This window comes from Periophthalmus magnuspinnatus, chromosome 20 (genome assembly GCF_009829125.3).
Source record: "Periophthalmus magnuspinnatus isolate fPerMag1 chromosome 20, fPerMag1.2.pri, whole genome shotgun sequence".
Taxonomy (NCBI): domain Eukaryota; kingdom Metazoa; phylum Chordata; class Actinopteri; order Gobiiformes; family Gobiidae; genus Periophthalmus; species Periophthalmus magnuspinnatus.
In genome coordinates, this window is record NC_047145.1 from 7751264 (window position 1) to 7769602 (window position 18339).

An 18339-nucleotide genomic window follows, 5' to 3' on the forward strand; every position below is an offset into this window, starting at 1 on the left:
CTAAATCCTGTCGAGGTTATAATGAAGGTCATTCATTTTTAAGGTTTGGATGGACGACTTTATGACCCTTCATGTTGTTAGGCTCAGTAATTACAGCACTCTTAACCTTAGGTGTACGATGTTACCTACTTGTATCCATCAAGATAAGCAGGTTTTGCCATCAGGCCTAGTTACAAGTCAATGCATGTTTTCAAGGCTTTTTAGCGATAAACACATGTAACTGAAAGCAAGATGAATACATTACCTCACCATTAAACTAGGTCGAAACAGCTACGTTTTGTTCGGTAGATATGGGCATTTCCAGGGTTGAAATTATCCAAATGAAGGTTTATGGCATTTAAAAACACAGTAGAGCTCTCTATTACCACATGACATCACAAGGTGCAGAACAGAGTGCTTTCTGTTTGAGAGAAGAATTCAGCCTAAATATGCAGGATTTGTTTGTTAAACATGTGAATGAAACAAAACACAATACCAGGTATATTTTATGATGAGGAAACAACTTAATAATATAGATCAGAAAACAGCAAAAAAAGGGCCCATTAAATCCTTCGCTCTTTCCAAACTCCTCTTTTTTGCTTTTTTTAAACACATTTTTGTGTTCTTGTTCTCAGGACAACAGCTGAGGGCGGGGAGGAGGCTCGTGAGGACCCAGTGGAGCTGCAGATAAAATGCGGGAGGTGCCAGGCCATCACGCCCACCTTCGCCGACATGAAGATGCACCTGCGGCACGTTCATGGAGAAGAGCTGCCTGTGCTCCAGGACCAGGCCCCCCGCTCTGGCCGCGAGGCAGAGGATGAGCTGGTCAAACACGCTGCCCACTACTGGAGACAGCTCAACCACAAGCGCAACCTGGTCAAGTGTGGCCGCTGTGATGAGGAGTTTTTCTCTTTCTCCAAACTCAAAAGGCACGTCATGTCCCACCACCTTAGCCGTGATGGGCAGGAGGGCGGGGGCTTGTCTCCGGACAGCGAGGGGGGCCTGGGGATACTGTCGGCCCAGTCGGGTCTGAACTGTGTGCTCTGCAGGGAGGTTTTGGACAGCAGGGACAGCCTACTGGAGCACTGGAGCAGCCGGCACCACTGTGAGCAGCCCGGCGTCCTCTGGGACGCCCTGAGCTCCTACTCGGGACAGGAGGAGCTGGACGTGGACACGCCTCACCCCAGCCCTCATTAGCCCCCTGCCCACAGACACGTCTCCTGACCTGGGCACAAATCCTCTCATTTTCTCTCAGTTCTACCAGCAGTGTTCCCCAAAGATAATATGTCAGTTTGTGCGGTAGCAGAATCATAGTGCCTCCAAATTGTGCTCTTACAGATTTATACCTCCCAGTAAGTTTACAAATTGCCTATGATCAGACACAGAAAGCGTTCAAGTGGGACTAAACACCTAAACCACAACCACATTTTAACTAGAGCTGCTAAACTAGGCTGTACCTGGAGGACTAAAGAGAGCATGGGGGGAGAAGGGGAGGGGTCTAGATATGAGAAACTGTGTTATTGGTCTAACAGGTATCCACACTTCAGACTCCGCCCCTTGCAGCCAATCAGAAACACCTGGCTATAATTAGGGCAGTCCTGTGTGATGTCACATAGTACAGGAAATAGGAAAGTTTCAAATTTACCCAGTTTGCACTAAAACCGCCAAAACAGCACTAGGAACAGTTTAGTAGTAAAAAATGTTTTCGTGTTTAGTTCCACTTTAAAGTTCTAAGTAGGTGCTCAGAGCCTCACAGACTGTCACATCTTTGGGAGACACTGCTGCCGTCTACAGCACAGGGATGGACCATATCTACAGGGTCCTGCATCATTTTCACAAATGACAGGGAAGAAGAAGCACCTCAAGTTCAAATAGTGTCAAAGAATTCCTATTTAAACCAGTCTCATGTCACGTTGGATTGCACTGTTTATTTACTGATGTACATGTGGTGGCTAAAGCTGTATTATTTTTCTATGCTTATTTAAAGTCTGTTAAAGGGTTAACTTATGAACCAGGCTAAAACAGCCTGTTTATGCATCACTGTGGTTTCAGTTACATTATCAAATATTGTGACTTACGGGTTTTCACCAATATGTTAAAGACTTGGAACAGACAATGGCTGGATCTTAGAAGGTGAAATTAAATTATTTCAAGGCATTCATTTCACCACCAATCAAAAGTTTAGACACACATTTAATGTCGTTTTCTTTTTGTGTCAATTTACATTGTAGATTCTCACTGGAGGCATCTAATTGCTTTGAACATTCCACTAATGAACCTTGACAAGGCAAGCTTGTGAAGTTAAAACCATTTCAGGGAACTTATCATGAAGCTCATTGAGAGAAGGCCAAGGGTTTGCATTGCTGTCAGCAAAGCAAACGTGGCTACTTTGAGGAATTTAAGTCTACATCATAAAACATATTTAAAGTTTTGTGGGTTTTTTTGCTGCATAAGTCCATACATCTTGCTTCATATATTTCATGTTGTCAGTGTGCATCTACAAAGTAGAAAGTAGCAAACATAAGAAAACGTTTGAATGAGAATGTGTGCGTCCAAACTTTTGGCAGGTTGTGTATGTCAGATCATAGCGTTGCTGTGGCCAACTAAACATTTGAGTAAAGGTCAGATGGACCTGACCTGGCTTTGGGCAGAGGGACATAAAGGGCTTTCTTTTCACACTTTGGGGATCAGTGCAAAGCATTAGAAACGAGTGAACATTATAGACAAATGCTATGTATTCAAGCCAAGTTGAGCTATTATAATTTATTTTGAATTTTTTTTTTTTTTTTGTTATCATCAAATGATGCAATTATATTGATTTTTAGCAATATTTCCCCCTCTCCTCTACTAAACATTATTGATATTGGATCTTTTAAGTTCCAGGCTCAGCACTAACACCAGTGAGGGAGATAAGATTTTTGGAGCAGGTGTCTTTTGACTTCATATTCCAGAACCAGCTGAAATGTCTTTTTCATGCATTATAATGAGGAAACTTTATAGTCAATGCTACAGTTTATTAAGAATTGGTGTAATTATATTTACAAATTGTCTATTTTTATGGTCACAGCTCAATGACTCAATAATTTGGAAAACATATACACTCATCAGTGGCCACAGAGGCGTGGCTGTCTGGACACTGTCACAGACTGCTGTTCCTCTCGGGCACTCTACATGACCACATGGTCACACTGTCAGACCCTCGAGGCCTCGGACCCAGGCCTGGGACAGATGTAACCACAGACTAAGCTCCAGCTGAATGTGTCTGAAGCCTCTACAGGGCAGTGTGAGGACATCAGTCTCGGACACTGCCCCCCCTCACACCCTACTGTCATCTTCTGAGGCCCCAGTGCAGGCTAGAGGCGGAGCCTGTGGACAGTAGGAGGAGCTTGTGAGTCAGAGGTGGAGCTCCTTCTCTTGGACTGTTTGAATAATGCCTGTGTGTTGTGTTCTATGCCAAGAGTCTGTGCACACTAGTGACTTTAGAGGTGAAGTGTGCAGACCAGAGTCTTCTGTCTGCAGAGGTGCTCCTGGTGTTTACTTATGTGGATGTGTGTGCACCACGCATGGCCTGGCTACACATAGTTTTAAATAATATTGTCCTATGCACATACAAATTATTTGTTATAAAGACATTTTGATTTCAAAGAGTGATACCCTTTATGACCGATGCATGTTCGGCAGCTCTACCTTTGCTCTGGTATATGGTAATGATGCTTCTGGAGTAGTCTCTTGATTGTGGTAAACCTTGAGCTCTTCTGTGGTAGTGGGAGGATTGTTTTCACTAATGATCTATATGTAGCCAGGCCTCACTCTTCTGTTCGCTGCTGGTCTTTGTGGAGCAGCACTGGGGCATCTGTAACATTTGCAATCATTCTAATGAGAGATGCTTGTATCCTGGTCTCAAGTCCATAGTACATGGCTGTCTGTCTGTTGTCTTTGATATGAAGAAAAAAAAAATCACAGGGTTAAGTGAATGTACCTGAATGTTTAAAAAAAAACTACCAAAAGTATAAACAAACATATGCTAAATAGAGTAAATCTATAGATAGTTATAGAGAGCTATTGAAAGTACATATATATATATTTCCATAGAGTACGTAGCTGCTGTGCTGTCCAGTGGAGGTTTAAACGGAGACTTTATGATAAGTACAAGCCATGTGGAGCTGGCCTACTGTCTGTCGAAGCACAGGGCTGACGTCCCGACACCAACCAGGAGGTGGCAGCAGTAAGGTGCAGACTCACTCTCCTCAGATAGAAGAGGATAGACTGTTAGCACAAGGTGAGATGGTCCAGGTGAGATGGTCCAGGTGAGATGGTCCAGACGAGATGGTTGAGATGAGATGGTTGAGATGGTCCAGATGAGATGGTACATTAGAATGCCACTATATTCTCATGTGTTGGGCTCACTGACTGAAAGTGTTGTGTTGTGACTGCTGTGAACCAGAACGCCCTGATGTCTATGAATAAAATATGCTCTGACTGTATACTTGTGTCTTTATTTAATGGTTATTCAATTCATTAGCTTTAAAGCAGACCTATTATGCAAAATCGACTTTTCAGAGCTTTTAACCATGTTATACTTCCCCTTCTCATATACCCTCTCGAGTTTATTTTTGGAGTGATTCATGCACATTTGAGCATTCTTTAATAATCAAGACCCCATATTGATGATTAATCCCCATTTTCACCTCCACTGCTCTGTACTTTGTCAATTTTATGTTCTTAATTGATGGTGCACGAAGGAGCATCACATTGTCATTTTGGTATAAATGAAAAAAAAGTCTGCTACTCGCTAGTGTGATCTGCAGGTGCCGACAGCTCCACGACTCTTTGTTGTGATGACGTTCATGATTACATCAGGTCCCATTGGGCACTGCAGTTTTCTAACACAGAAGTCAGCGGATTTGTTTATTTTACTAAGTTGTTTTACATTAATATTGTGATTTAAAATGTGCAAATTATAACATAATGAGCCACGGGCATCATAGATTATATACATATTATACTTCTTTAAGAAAGCCAAGCACATGGGCCCACATCCAGTATGGACCAAACAAAGATGAACGTTTTAGGCTCATCTGAAGAAATCCGTTATTCACTTTAATGGTAACAGATAACCCAATAACAAGATCTGATTTGGGATGTGTTCAAGACAGATCTAGTAATCATAAACACCTGGTTACACATGCCAGTTGAAGTTGATTTTGAACCATGACTTGGCAACATGTTTTAGTTTGAACTTTCAGCCCCACCCACTTAGTCCTTTATACCACTGTGACATTGTACTGACACAAAAACAGCTGTGTGGGATAGTGTCATGCTGTTGTTTCTATATAGTTTCAATCTCTGCCTACATAAAGATTTTTGACAATGCACCATGACAGAGTCATGCGTCTGGGATAGTGTCATGCAGTTGGTTTCCCATGATTCTTAGTAACAATGTGAGTGATTAGATGCAAAGAAGTGACGCTAACAGTAGCTTCTGACTTAGGTGATACACAACGAAAATATTTTTCAAATGCTTGGATAATATTTTATAGTGTTAAGTTTGTTTTCTTATTTAGCTGTTTTTACTATTCAGTGAGTAATGTAAAAAGTAGTGATGGGGCTTTTGGCTCTTTTATGAGATCTGAATCTTTGGAATCCGTTCATTTCAAAGAGCCATTCAAAGACTGGCTCTTTTACTATTTATTTTAATAACAAAAGTAAATGTGAGAACTCATTCACTCAACAACAGACGAATCACAGAGAGAAACATTCAAGGCTTAAATGTGTTTAAAATGTTTCAAACTGAGAGTGGGAATGTGTTTACCCATTGGAATTATTCAAAATCTAAACCAAACATTGCACTACAATAATAATCATTTTAAAACTATATTTTATTTATGATGACAAATATGTTTTTTGTGCACTCACTCACTCCTGTGGTCTCCTCTGCTTCTGTGCTGATTCTTGTGTCAGTTCATTGTTAACCAGTATAAAAATGCAAACAAATTCAGAAAAATATTCAGCTCTTTTTAAAGATGAGATTCAGATCCAACCGTTCATGTTAAGGAACCATTCAAAAGAGCCGTCTCGTTCACATACGGCACATCATTAGCACAGAGCATGTATCGTGACTAGAATAAAGTAAAATCACTGTTGTATCTGGAAGGCAAAGTACATTTTATTGTTTTTGTCCCATTCATTTGCAACATATACATAATTTTCCTGCACAGGAGAAATCAGATTACTTATATCAGATGTAACTGTTTCCATGATAGTTCAATAATCTGATAACTCTAGAAATCAGATAATGATCAGATTTTTGGTGTGTGTGTAAACATCGTCACTGAGCATTACTGACTGCAGCAGTTTGCGATTCTGAAGTTGAAAACACTGTAGGAAAAGCAAAAACTGTAGAAATAGTAGTGGCTATGTTTACGTTTACATGCAAACCAAATATTTGATTGTAATCTCATTTCTGGAGTTATCAGATTGTTGAAATGCCATGCAAACAATTCCATCTGGTATGAGTAAACTGCTTGTTTACTATGAAACTATGTAAAAGTTATTATTTTAAAATGTATTTTAAAATATCCTATCCAGCCCATTTTTGTTGCAGGGGTGAAATAATGTATCAGCACAGCTATAATAGGCCAAACACTATCAAATACCAAAATATGCACAAAAGCAGACCATCTTCAATGTTTTATTATTATATCAAAATGACTTCTATATAACCAGCAGCTGTAATTAACGCACTAATTAGCAGCCTTTGCTAATCTCCGGTGTAGCATCTCCTTCTACCTGCAGCTAACCCGCTCGCTCCTGGCATCACATCCAGATTCATCCACACAAATTGACTCAAAGCTATATAAGCTAATCAATTATGCCGCTAATTGTTTCCGAAATCCAAGCAGGATGGAGCCGCCTCAACCTCATCTCTCACAATGAAGACAGATTGGGAAATGTCGGGAGAATAGCGCTAATTGATATGTTCAGGTGCGCGTATGTAGGTTAGCCCTGGGCCCTTTAGCTAGCTGCTCCTCCTCCTCCCAGCAGACCAGATGTCCCAGTGCAATCAGATTTACGGAATCTAGGTGGGCGCGGGTAACTTGCACCTTTCGACCAGAATGCAGATTAATCTTCATGCTAACAGAGGAAAAACAGAGCTAGCTAACGTGGACGAGATGACACGGCAGCGGTTCAATGGAAGGTAAGGCTGATGCTTCAGAGCACAGGCATGAAAGAGCGGCTTCATCATTTAAACATGTGCGTGACATTGAACTGATTCATCCACAGAGAATTTCACATGTTCTACGACTCGGCTAAAGAAATAAAATAAGCAAAATTTGCAGTGTGTAAATCGTTTTCCCCGCTGTTCAGGCGCTATTCAGGTAACAACATTTGGCCCAGACTTGGCGTTTATGTGGCAAAGCAGATGTGGCCAGTAGTGAATGGACATTGGTTTGAAACTCATACTAGCAAGTGTGATTTAACATTAAGGTATTTTGGGGCCACAGACTATCCAGCACTTGGCCTGTTTTAATCCAGCCCTCAAAGACTTTGATAATATTATTAATACAGCGTAATGGCATAAAGGATAACAGCAGCCCATATTTTACAATTTGTTATGAACATTTGTTACAACAGTGATTGCTTTTGTTCAACTTCCACCACATGCCTGGATTTGAATATGGCCCTTGGGAAAAAATAACTGCCTATCGCTGGTATAAAGAGTAAAACATTGTTCTCTGTATTTTTGACCCATTATTCTTCATTGGTGCTGGGAAAACTTGCAAGGAGCCATGGGTGAATACAGTTTGGGGGGACCCGTCTCCAGATCTTGAGCTAAGCTTTGCCATGACTCATGACGACTGTGGGGATTTGCTGTGCATGTTTTGGGTTGATGGGGGAAACCGAAACCCACCTAGACATGGTGCAAACTCCAGACAGAGGCCTCGCCTGAACCAGATATCAAACCTGGGCCAGAGAGTATTCAAGCACACGGTGTCAGAGAAGTGGGAGGCTTCATTTCCTACTCATAAATACTTTTTGGGTTAGCCGTAGCTTCCATTTGTTTTGCTAGTTCTTGCTGTAGTTCATTTGCCACTCATTTGTTCCATAGTCCCCTAATCCTGTCTCCCAAACAAACAGCAAACTTCCACAACACTCTGTACCTCATAGACTCTTCTGGAGGTGGCTTTCTTTGAGCTGAAACAAAGCGAACGCTGCCACATCAGAGCTACCCATCCGGCCTCATCCACCCTCATCCCGGGCCTGCACATGAAACAGCGCGCTAACGGCTGATGCATATTTCCCTTTAATCAGAGCTAACGCACGGAGAGGCATTCAGCAGCGGCGCCCCCTCCTCGGCGCTCTCCTCTGGGGCACTTCAAAGCCGGAGCCCCCCTCAAACTGCTGCGCTGGAAGAACCGCACTCCAGTTCGGTCTTAGTCTCCTCCGCTTCATGTGGCTTCAGCAGGCTTGTGTTTAGACGCCACAACACAAGTACAGGAAGAGTTACAAACACCATCAACAAGTGTCGTCATTTAAAACTTGACACATGTGACCAGGTGGTAGTAATACAATATTTACTTCAGTAGACAGCATAGTTTTACTCCTACTTGAGTAATTTCTACAGTAACAGTACTCTTACACGATTAAAGTTGTGGTTACTCTTCCCACTGTAAGTCTACAAGTTTCAAAAGCTTTATGTTGACAATATGAAATGATTTGAACACTGCGCTTGCTCTGATCCTTCACATATGATTCTATTTTTCTCATTTCTGTGGTCCACATTTGTGCATCATTTCTTTTCTTCCTGTTCTTACATTAACTTCCAGACAGTACAGACAGTTTTACTCTTATTCTGCATGTGACTATTCATGAGTTTCAGTCACGTGACTCGTTTGTTGTTGTCTCTGTGCATTGTAGCCTATCTCCACTGTTGGAAAGTCATGATGCTATAGAAAAATATAGCACATCTCACAAAAAAAAAGTGTGGGTTTTGACTTTTGCTGACACTGCTTACAGTTCCTTCGATTTAGACTAGCCTAACCTATTTCACTAAATTTAATTCACTGACCAAAAGCCACACAATACAATCTAACCAGAAAAGAGCAGGCCAAATTAACTTGTTTGTCGCTATATTATTTGGACGCTTATAGTGCTTTAACTTTGAAAAGGGTCTTCGGGGATGTTCTAGAAAAATAATCCTTTATTTTGAGACTTGTTGTTAGTATAACCCACAAGCACCAGGGACATGTCTGACCAAGTGTAGTAAATTTGAAGATGGGACATTATCGCACAGTTACTATTACAGGCCTAAAATAGAGTCCTGCTGTTTAAATAGATTCTTGTTGCTTTTTGTGTTTTCCTTCAACTGTTTTGTCTTAATCCCCCTGCCTGTTCTCCCAATCTGCATGTTTTCCTATAAATATGATAGTATACTGTAGATGGTGGTTCACATGACAACCAAATAACAATCGAATCAAGACATCATAAGTGTCATAGTTAATCCCCATGTGTGGTAAGTAGTAAGTAGATCCTCCAGTGTCTCTGGGTCAAACCTGTCAGAAGGAGAGGGCGACAACAGCACCTGAGGACCCATCTCCATCTTGGTCAGCTGGAAGATTATTATGATTTAGGTCAATGGAGATTAAAGAGAAAAGAGACTAAAGAGAAAAGAGCTACAGAGTCTGGGAATCAAACCTTCAACCTTTTCCCATGTTTCTCGCTGGTTATGTCTGCCTGGAAATAAAGCAGAAATTTCCCAACTCCACCAGTCCTGAAATATAGTCATTTTTTTTCCATCACTGACCTTTAGTTGTATAAAAGCACTTAATACTTTTTTCAACCATAGGGCACTTGTTGTAATATGCATAAGGTACAGTATGTCTGGAAAAAAGAGAGTAGTAAAAAGAAGTTATGAATGCAATCAACCAAAGAGACAATCAATCTCCACAGATCAGGTATATCCACCTTGTTCTGGAAGTTGCTGTGGGCGCCGCCATCGTGATTGTAGTTCTATTATTTTGCATGGGGGCTGCTGATCTTGACAGTAAAGTTCTATAGGGACAACAAAGCGATTTTAAAGCCTTCCAGAGAATCAGTATCTGAGAAGTTCTGGGAATCAGCAAATTAACACTGAACATTTTACACAAATCAACCGACTTTATATCAGATTTTAGCAGCAAAACTCAAATTCTCCAATTAAATAAACAGGATTCCCACATAACTGGAAGTGCCACCGTAAAGAAAGTGTGGTTTAGGAGCAAAAGTGAAGGGGGCGGAAAAGATCAGTAACTTGGCTGGGTGATGCGGTGGTAGTTAAATGTCATACTGTGCAGTTTTCCAGGTAAAGCAATAACAGATCCATGGAGACAAGCAGGTGGCAGACAATCCACTGGAAAAGTTACTTAGGAAACCTTCAAATTAAAGTCACATTTTGATGATATTCTATGTTGCTTGCTTATGATGCTCTTGGAAGAAGAAGCAACACAAGCATTGTCAGAGTCTGCGGGTTAATTTATTACACTTACTCCAACCTGCCTCGAATGAATGAATGAATGTGTAACTACAACTGGAGGTGATCAGAGAAGCTTCAGACACAAAATGGCTGCCACTTGTCTGCCAACATGACCCACCCCACTTCCCCGCCCGTAAACAGGCCTCTTCTCCAGAGCATATGAAGTTACACTGCAACATCACAAACTGCACACGCTCAATAAATCCTCCATGTTGGCTCCAGTGTCATGTGACCCGCCCCTGTCGCCTTAATAGAAAAGTAACCTCCACGAAGCATCTGCCGACACGCGCACGATCCTCTAATCCGTGCACGTCTCCGGTTTCAATCACACATTCATCTCCAGTGATGTAAGGCCTCAGCTCCAAATAGGCCACCCCACATCTGAGCAGCGGTGTGGGGATGCGATCTGGCCTCCCCTCCCTCTCCTGTGGTTCTCCCCTCGGTTCTCCTGGTGCCAGAGAGCTCAGTTTCAAAGCGTGCTCCCAGATCAGTGGTCTAATGAGCGGCAGGCCCGGGCGGGTGAATAATTGATGGGGAGCGGCTGCAAAGAGGGATCGATTTGAGAGGAGCATGGAAGGAGACACCCCCCGAGTACGCACACAGGTACGGGATGGCTAATGCTAGCGTCACACCAATAGAACTTCAGGGGATATGGGAGGAAAGGGGAGCTTTTAAGACAACAATCGGATCTAGAGTCTGGGATAGTGATGGATGAACAAAAAGAGAGATCCTAGTAATTATGTCAAAAATAATAGGGCTGCGTGATTGTGAGAAAAGGAACTGACAAAATACTGAAATATGAACTGACAAACTAAAACAAGAATCACATTTCAGAACACGTTTGTACAGATCTGAATTACAGGGTTAGTAGTTTTTTATGCACAATAAGAGGAAGATTTTGTTGTTTGTGGGAGAAATCGTACATAAAAAATCTCAGCCTTTGTGATTTGCTAATTGTGTCCATTCAAATAGCAATTTTGATTCAATTACGATTCATTTGAATAGAAATTAGAAGGAGAAAATGTAGGGAAGCAGTTAGTGCAGAGGTCAACTGCAGTAGCTAGTTTTACCTAAATAATGTCTAATATTTATAGAACTCAGTGATAACTTGAAGAAACCTGAATTAAAGAGAAAACTGAATTTGAAACAGACAAACATTTTAGTTAAATATTTGATCCAGTATATCAGGACGTCAAACCTGTTTGTACGATGGACTTTAAAGATGCATTATGTAACTTTTCTGCTTCTATGACGATGTTATTTCTTTGTCTGGAGCGTTTCACGGTATGGTATTAAACGTGCAAGGAGACAAGTAGGTTGTGCCACCGATCCAAGTTACAGGTCAGATCTGTGGTGAGGTGACCCCCGCTCACAGTGAGAATGCGTGTTCTTCAAGTAAAAGCATAAATAAATAAAAATGAAAAATAAACACATGACCCAATACCGTGGAACATTCCAAACAGAGCGATAACTTCTCCATGAACACAAACAAGTGGTCGTCATTGTGTTATATTGTGCATCCTTCACACCCATTGACCTACATGTTATTATTCCTTTTAGACCCACTGGCTTTATTGACAGAACAGTAAATATCTCGAAATAGGGATGAAGTGCAGGGAATTGATTTCACAGCATTGAGGTTGGCACAGATCCTGGCACATGTGCTGAAGCTTAAATGATTTGACGATTAGGTCGTGCCCGTTGGACTACCTCTAAGTGCACTCATACAGCCTTTAGTCTGACCTCTAGCACTAACCTGAAACTGCTACAAATCAAAAGCTTTTTCATAATTTTGATTCTGAAAGCACAACTTCCAATCTTTGATCCCACTATGGAAAGAAAAAGTGTAATCCCTCATTTGTCCAGGAATGGTCTGTAGTAGAAAGGGTTGATAGGTAGTGGACACTTTGAAAAAGACATGTTCAGAAAATTACTTCAGGAAGAAAACGTTTCTATTAAAAAAATAAAAAATCGTTTACACCTTTCGTACCTTGTGATGAATGTTTCAGTATATTTCCAGCTCTTGAGAAGAACAGTCTGACCAAGCAAAACACACCAAAAAAACACACCTCCAGGTTACTTTTTAATAAGGGACCAACCAATAGCAATAAGGAACAAGAATTTTGGACTTTTAATCAAAGTATTATATTTTCAGTTACTAGTTTCAGTTACTAGTTTCAGTGTCAAATAGAACTTGGGTATAGATTTTTTACAATTTGTCACAATTTCACCTTCGTCAAACTGATGAACATTAATTTCACACAATTATTGAAACATGTAATTTCTTCTTTGATCTCTGATGGTTCAATGCTAATGGCATTGTGCAAAATTTACTTTTTGGAGCTTTCTGCCATGTTATAACATTGTTCCCTCTTCAAAAACACCTGAAGAGGTTTTATATGTCATCCGTGCATGTTTGAGTAATCCAGTGATCTCTCCTGAGCCCTGTTTGAACCCTCATTACTGTTACCGGTACAATCCAGCAACATGGTGATCTAAAGGCTATGTGTTAGTAATTATTACTCCATGGAACTGTAATACCCCTCTTTAAGCTGTTTAGCTGTTTTAGTCTTACCTGAGTGTGCAGTTGTGCAGTATTATGTGCAGTATTTTGTGCAGTATTTTGTGCAGTATTATGTGCAGTGTAGTGTGTATGCATAACCATTATATCTGCCTGCTCACGTGTCCTTGTACCTCCTCAGGACTAATACGCTCATGTGGGCTTACGTGTCACCTGACCTCATGTCCACAAGATGGTGACATGATGGAGAATCCAGCACAGCGCCACTCCCGTCCAGATGGTCCCGGGCTCCTCCGGGTGTGCAGGGGCCTCCCGGTGATCAGGGCATGGCGCCGTTTACCCAGAGGGGGCTCCTGCCATCTGCTGTGCACCTCTGCTCCCTGATCACTCAGAGCACTTACTGAGCAAAGGGCTGCGCTATCCGGTTTGCACTCGGCATTAGCACATTAGTGTTGGTGTTCAATGAAAACATTGGGGTAAAAATAGCTTGTATAGTGGGGTGAAAGTGTAAAAATGCATCCATAGAGTGCAGACCTCTACTACGGTGTATGTGCTAAATGTAGACTGTATAGTGCTGGTTACTTGGCCCTTGCTTTTGCTTTTATAGTCTGAGTTATAGGCCTAAATGCTTCATATTCATCTAGTGTACAAACACTATTCTGAGAGGAAAGTGGTCAGTTATGCGAGTTCTGATAAAGGTCAAGGCCATTCTTAAACTGTAATGCATTGTATTTATATAACACCTTTCAAGACACTCAAAGTGCTTTACAGTGCATTATTCATTCACTCCACACTCGGTGGTGGTAAACTGGTTAGCCATAGCTGCCCTGGGGCAGACTAATGGAAGCGAGGCTGCCAATCTGCACTGTTGACCCCTCTGACCAATCTCTTATGCGCACACCACTTCCAGCTGAGCCTCTGCTATATATTTATATTTCATCTATTTTTCAACCTTATCTTCATACAACACTTCAATTCCACTCAATTCTTAAAAACATAATTTCTTCTTTGATGGACTGAGCTGTTTTTAACTGTTTTCTTGTAGTGGACTGAACACACTACAGGGCAATGCGTCCCCTCCTGTCCCTCTTACTCACATATTAGCGCATGACTCGGAGGAGGATGTCTTTGTCTCATTAGCCTACGCCCACAGCCTCTCGGAGCCAGACTAAATAAATGAATTACACTTTCAGATGCCTGCTTACGCGCTAACCTTGTTAGCTTCAGCGCTACAGCAACAGAGGCTCTGTGTTGTATGAGGCAGGGATGACTTTATCATGGGTGATTCCTCTGGTGCGTGTGTGTGAGTGTGTGCATTGTGCGGACAGGTATTTATCACACTGTGGGCACTATACACATTCACATCATAGGGACCTATCTGTTTTTATTAGATCAATAACATTAAAGTTAAGGTATGGGTTGAAATAGGTTAAGCCTAGGGTTTAGGTTAAGGTTAGTAGTGTCTATGGTCATAAGGATAGGCCTCCAAGAAATGAATGTAAGTCCCCAAAAAGGATGGAAACCAACATGTTTTTGTGTTTGTGTGTATGTGTGTATGTGTGTATGTGTGGGTTTATCACATTGTGGTGACTAAAATCTCTATACACACTCAAATCATAGGGACCTGATGAGGACAAAAATCACATCTCCATGAATCCTTTATTATTAAATTAAAGTTCAGATATGGGTTAAAATAGGATGTAGCCTACCTGATTTTTACTCACCTTAAAAATGCAAAAAAAACAGGACTGCATTCCAAGCATGTAGACAACAAACAGCAAACTTATTTTGACCTCAAGAGCTGCTTATATAGTATATCTGGACTGGGCCATAGCTGTACATGAGCCTTTAAGGTTAGGGTTTAGGTTAAGGCTGGGCAAGTAGTGATTAAGATTAAGGGTAAGCTCAGTCTCAGAAATAAATGGAAGTCAATGTAATGTCCCCAACAAGCATGGAAACCCAACGTGTGTGTGCCTGTGTGTGTGTGGGTGTGTGGGGGTGTGTGTGTGTGCCCGTGTTGTGTTGTGTGTGTGCTCCTCCAGCTGGCCTCCTCTCCTGCTCTGTGAATGTGGATGTAGGTTATTGCTCAGGCAGACGTAACTCCCTGGAGGCTGTGAGTAGCATTAGCATCAGTTAGCTCGCCGCTCCCCTGGGCCCATATGACTGCACAAAGATGCTGGCTGTCTCGTGCGTATGTAGTGGACATGCACACTCCTCTCATGTTCTACTTCGATCTGATTTTGTACTGATAGCTTGACTATACAACATTACACACGGGCCTGGTGAGTATTTGTCTGTGAGATCATTGTGGATCCCAGGTGCCGTTGTGTCATTAGGCAAGACACTTCACCCTCTTTACCTGCAGTGTTCTTGGTGTATGAATGAGAGTGAGTTTGTGAGAGCAAATGAGACAACAGATAGAAATGAGCCCATGGTATTCCTGCAAGCGTTGACTGAGGTTGTATCAGTTTCAAAGGGATGCAAAGACTAAACTCAACCATTAAGTTTTTTACACAATTATGATTTAAAATGAGGCGCAAACACAAAAATCACAAGCGCACTTACTGTACTAGTTCAGTCACTTGGATTTTGTAAGATTCTGAAATATTATTTTTGCACTAAATAACAAACATGACATAAATGTTTTTAAGTGTCCAATGTTACGCAAAACTGACTCATGAGCTTTTAGTCATATGATAATCTTGTTTCTTTTCAAAAACGTACCTGTAATTGTGTTTTGTTTCATTCACACGTTTGAGTAACTTTGAATTATTAGTCTGTCTACATCCCCAAAGCTCAAAATGCTCTGTTTCAACTTGTGATGTCATTAAGTGGTAGTTTTACTGTTTAGTGCTCCAGAAAAGAAATTGTAATGTAGAATTAAAATGATCAAAATTATTCTAGTGAAGGTGTATGGAGTTATTGACACTTATTTACATCACAACGAGCGACATTGTTTTCAGTTTGAGAGAAGAATACAGCCTAAATATGCGGAGTTTGTGTGTTAAACGTGAATGAAACAAAACACAGCTCCAGGTCTGTTTGTGATGAGGAAACTACATTGTAACAGAGATTAAAACAGTGCACACAGACCCTTTAAACATCTGAAAACATCTTTAAATCACGGTTTAAAGACATATAGAACAATACCTGCCATCTTGATTGTCTTGTCTGAGAAATGGCGTTTGTTCTAGTGTAGCCTCCCCTGGTCCGGTGATGGAAGTCCCATAGGAGTAAAGACTCGTGTACACTGTCATGTCCACAGAGCTGATCGATATCAGGCCTGAGTGAGTTCAACCACTCATACATCACAGGCCACAAGGGGGTGCCAAACAGACCACACAGCCCACTGCTTAGGGTGAATGTGATTTGAAGTAATGATATACAAATGCGTACCTAATTAAAAGCACTGATCATAGACTGTATGAGGAAATGGACTAAGGGAACGTGATGTCAGCCATAGCGTTCGACTCCAGCTGAATGAAGTTCATCGAGGCTAGCAGCTATAGGGCGAATCTGGAGCCAAGTTTCATAATTATAATTCCAACCGCGAATATCATAGCAACCAAAGAGCCAATCCAGAGCGAGGCTGTTGAAGGTAATGCGCTTTCCTTCGTGCACTGCTGGTTTAGCGTGGAGCGGGCTCTTAGCAACGTTGTCAATCGAACATGTTGCTAGGGCTATTGGGAGCGACCTCAGGGAAAGAAGGCGCCTCATTGGTCTGTTATTAACGTTCATATCTTGAGTTATGGACAAAATAGCCAAATAATAACACCAGGATTATGTTTGCAGTGATTCAAAGTTATTCCTCACTTACCTTATGCATTCTGAGCATCCTAATTATTCACTGCGATGAGTTTACAAGCGCGTATGTATGCCATGACGATAAAGCTAACAACTGCGTGCATGCCTAACCGCATTTCAGCTCGCACAGTAAAATGGTTTTATAATTAGATGCAGACGGTACACAGACATAGTTTGACCTCAACAGCTGCTTATACGTATTGCACATCACTTATTTTAATGTCTTGGCTTTTGGTTGTGTTCACGTTCTTGAATCTCCCTGTTTATGAAAGAACTCTCCAAACTTATGATTCACAAATGTTGAACTGTATCATTATTTAGTTTGGGATCAGCTCCACAAACTTCTCATCTTAATCTTATGGCTTAAAGTCCTTTCAACTGACAATAATCACGTCTTTGGGGTTGAACAATGGGACCACTTTCTGAAGCTACAGAAAAGACGTAGCTTCGGACTTTGCGCCAGTTTTTGTTTCATGTGGATAGGCTCCGTAATTACAGAGATATTAATCGTAAACCAGATCAACCAATCTGCAATCAGACAGTTAAATAGCAATTTCACCATAGAATTCTGACCATTGACTGTATATATAAATGGAATAATATATGAAATAATAGGAAGTGATCATGGGCAACTCTGGCTCCAATTCACTTTACATTAGAAAACTGTCGCCCTTCTCTCCATAACTGCTGCTGTCAGACTTCTCATTTTGGTCTTAAAATGTTTGTATTCACCCGTTCTACATGATCCTAGTATTATTAATTGCCTATTGTGTCTGTAATTTTAAGATATGAACATAAATAATAGACAAATCTGCTGCCTTCTTTTGCCGAGGTCACTCCTGATAGCCTTAGCAACAGGTTTGATCGACAGCTTTGCTAAGAGCCCGCCACCTGCTAAACCAGCGGTGGGGGCGGGAAGGGGCGTTACTTTGAACAGCTTCGCTCCAGATTGGCTCTTTGGTTGCTATGATACTCCAAATTTCGCCCCTGTAGCTGCTAAGTCTTGATGAGCTTCATTTGACTAGATCTGAACGCTACGGGTGACTACAGAGATCTTAGAAAGTCCCGTGAACGCAATCTATACAAGTGTACACCAATTTACTGTATTATCATGATGAATCCTATTTATTTAAACTAAACTGAGCTCCACATCTGCTACAAAAACATATCTGCTGCATTTCATTTGTTTGTACCTGAAGGCGACTCACCAACTACAAGGGGCGTAAACGGCCTGGTTCTGCAATAAACGCCCTCCTCCCACCTGCAAACTGTACCGCTCGGCCTCTTGGGAAATCACACATTAGCATTTAGCCGTTTCATCTGCTACGCTAATCAGAGCCAAACGTTTCAATAATACAACACAAGCTCAGAGTACTTACGCAACAGAGAGAGGTAAGGCATGGGTGGAGGCTCTGTGCCAAGGACACGGGAGCGCTCGGCATCCACCCAGGGGCCACGGGGAGGGGTGGAGAGCCGGGTAGGGGCAGAGCGGTGACCTGGACTCACCTCGGAGGGATTCTGT

The 18339-nt window shown here is 41.6% G+C and overlaps 1 protein-coding gene across 2 annotated transcripts in view; it reads left to right on the top strand.

Moving 5' to 3' along the window:
- Window positions 1-4462, top strand: part of znf438 (zinc finger protein 438) — a 75575-nt gene extending 71113 nt beyond the window's left edge. Inside the window, exon 6 of one of the 2 annotated variants that reach the window (XM_055229893.1) lies at window positions 615-4453. In XM_055229893.1, coding sequence (XP_055085868.1) covers window positions 615-1176 — 562 coding nt within the window. In that variant the 3' untranslated portion in view covers window positions 1177-4453. Of the gene's footprint in view, window positions 1-614 lie in introns of both variants that reach the window. The other variant, XM_033986218.2, reaches the window with a different exon arrangement.
- Window positions 4463-18339: the final 13877 nt, after the last annotated feature.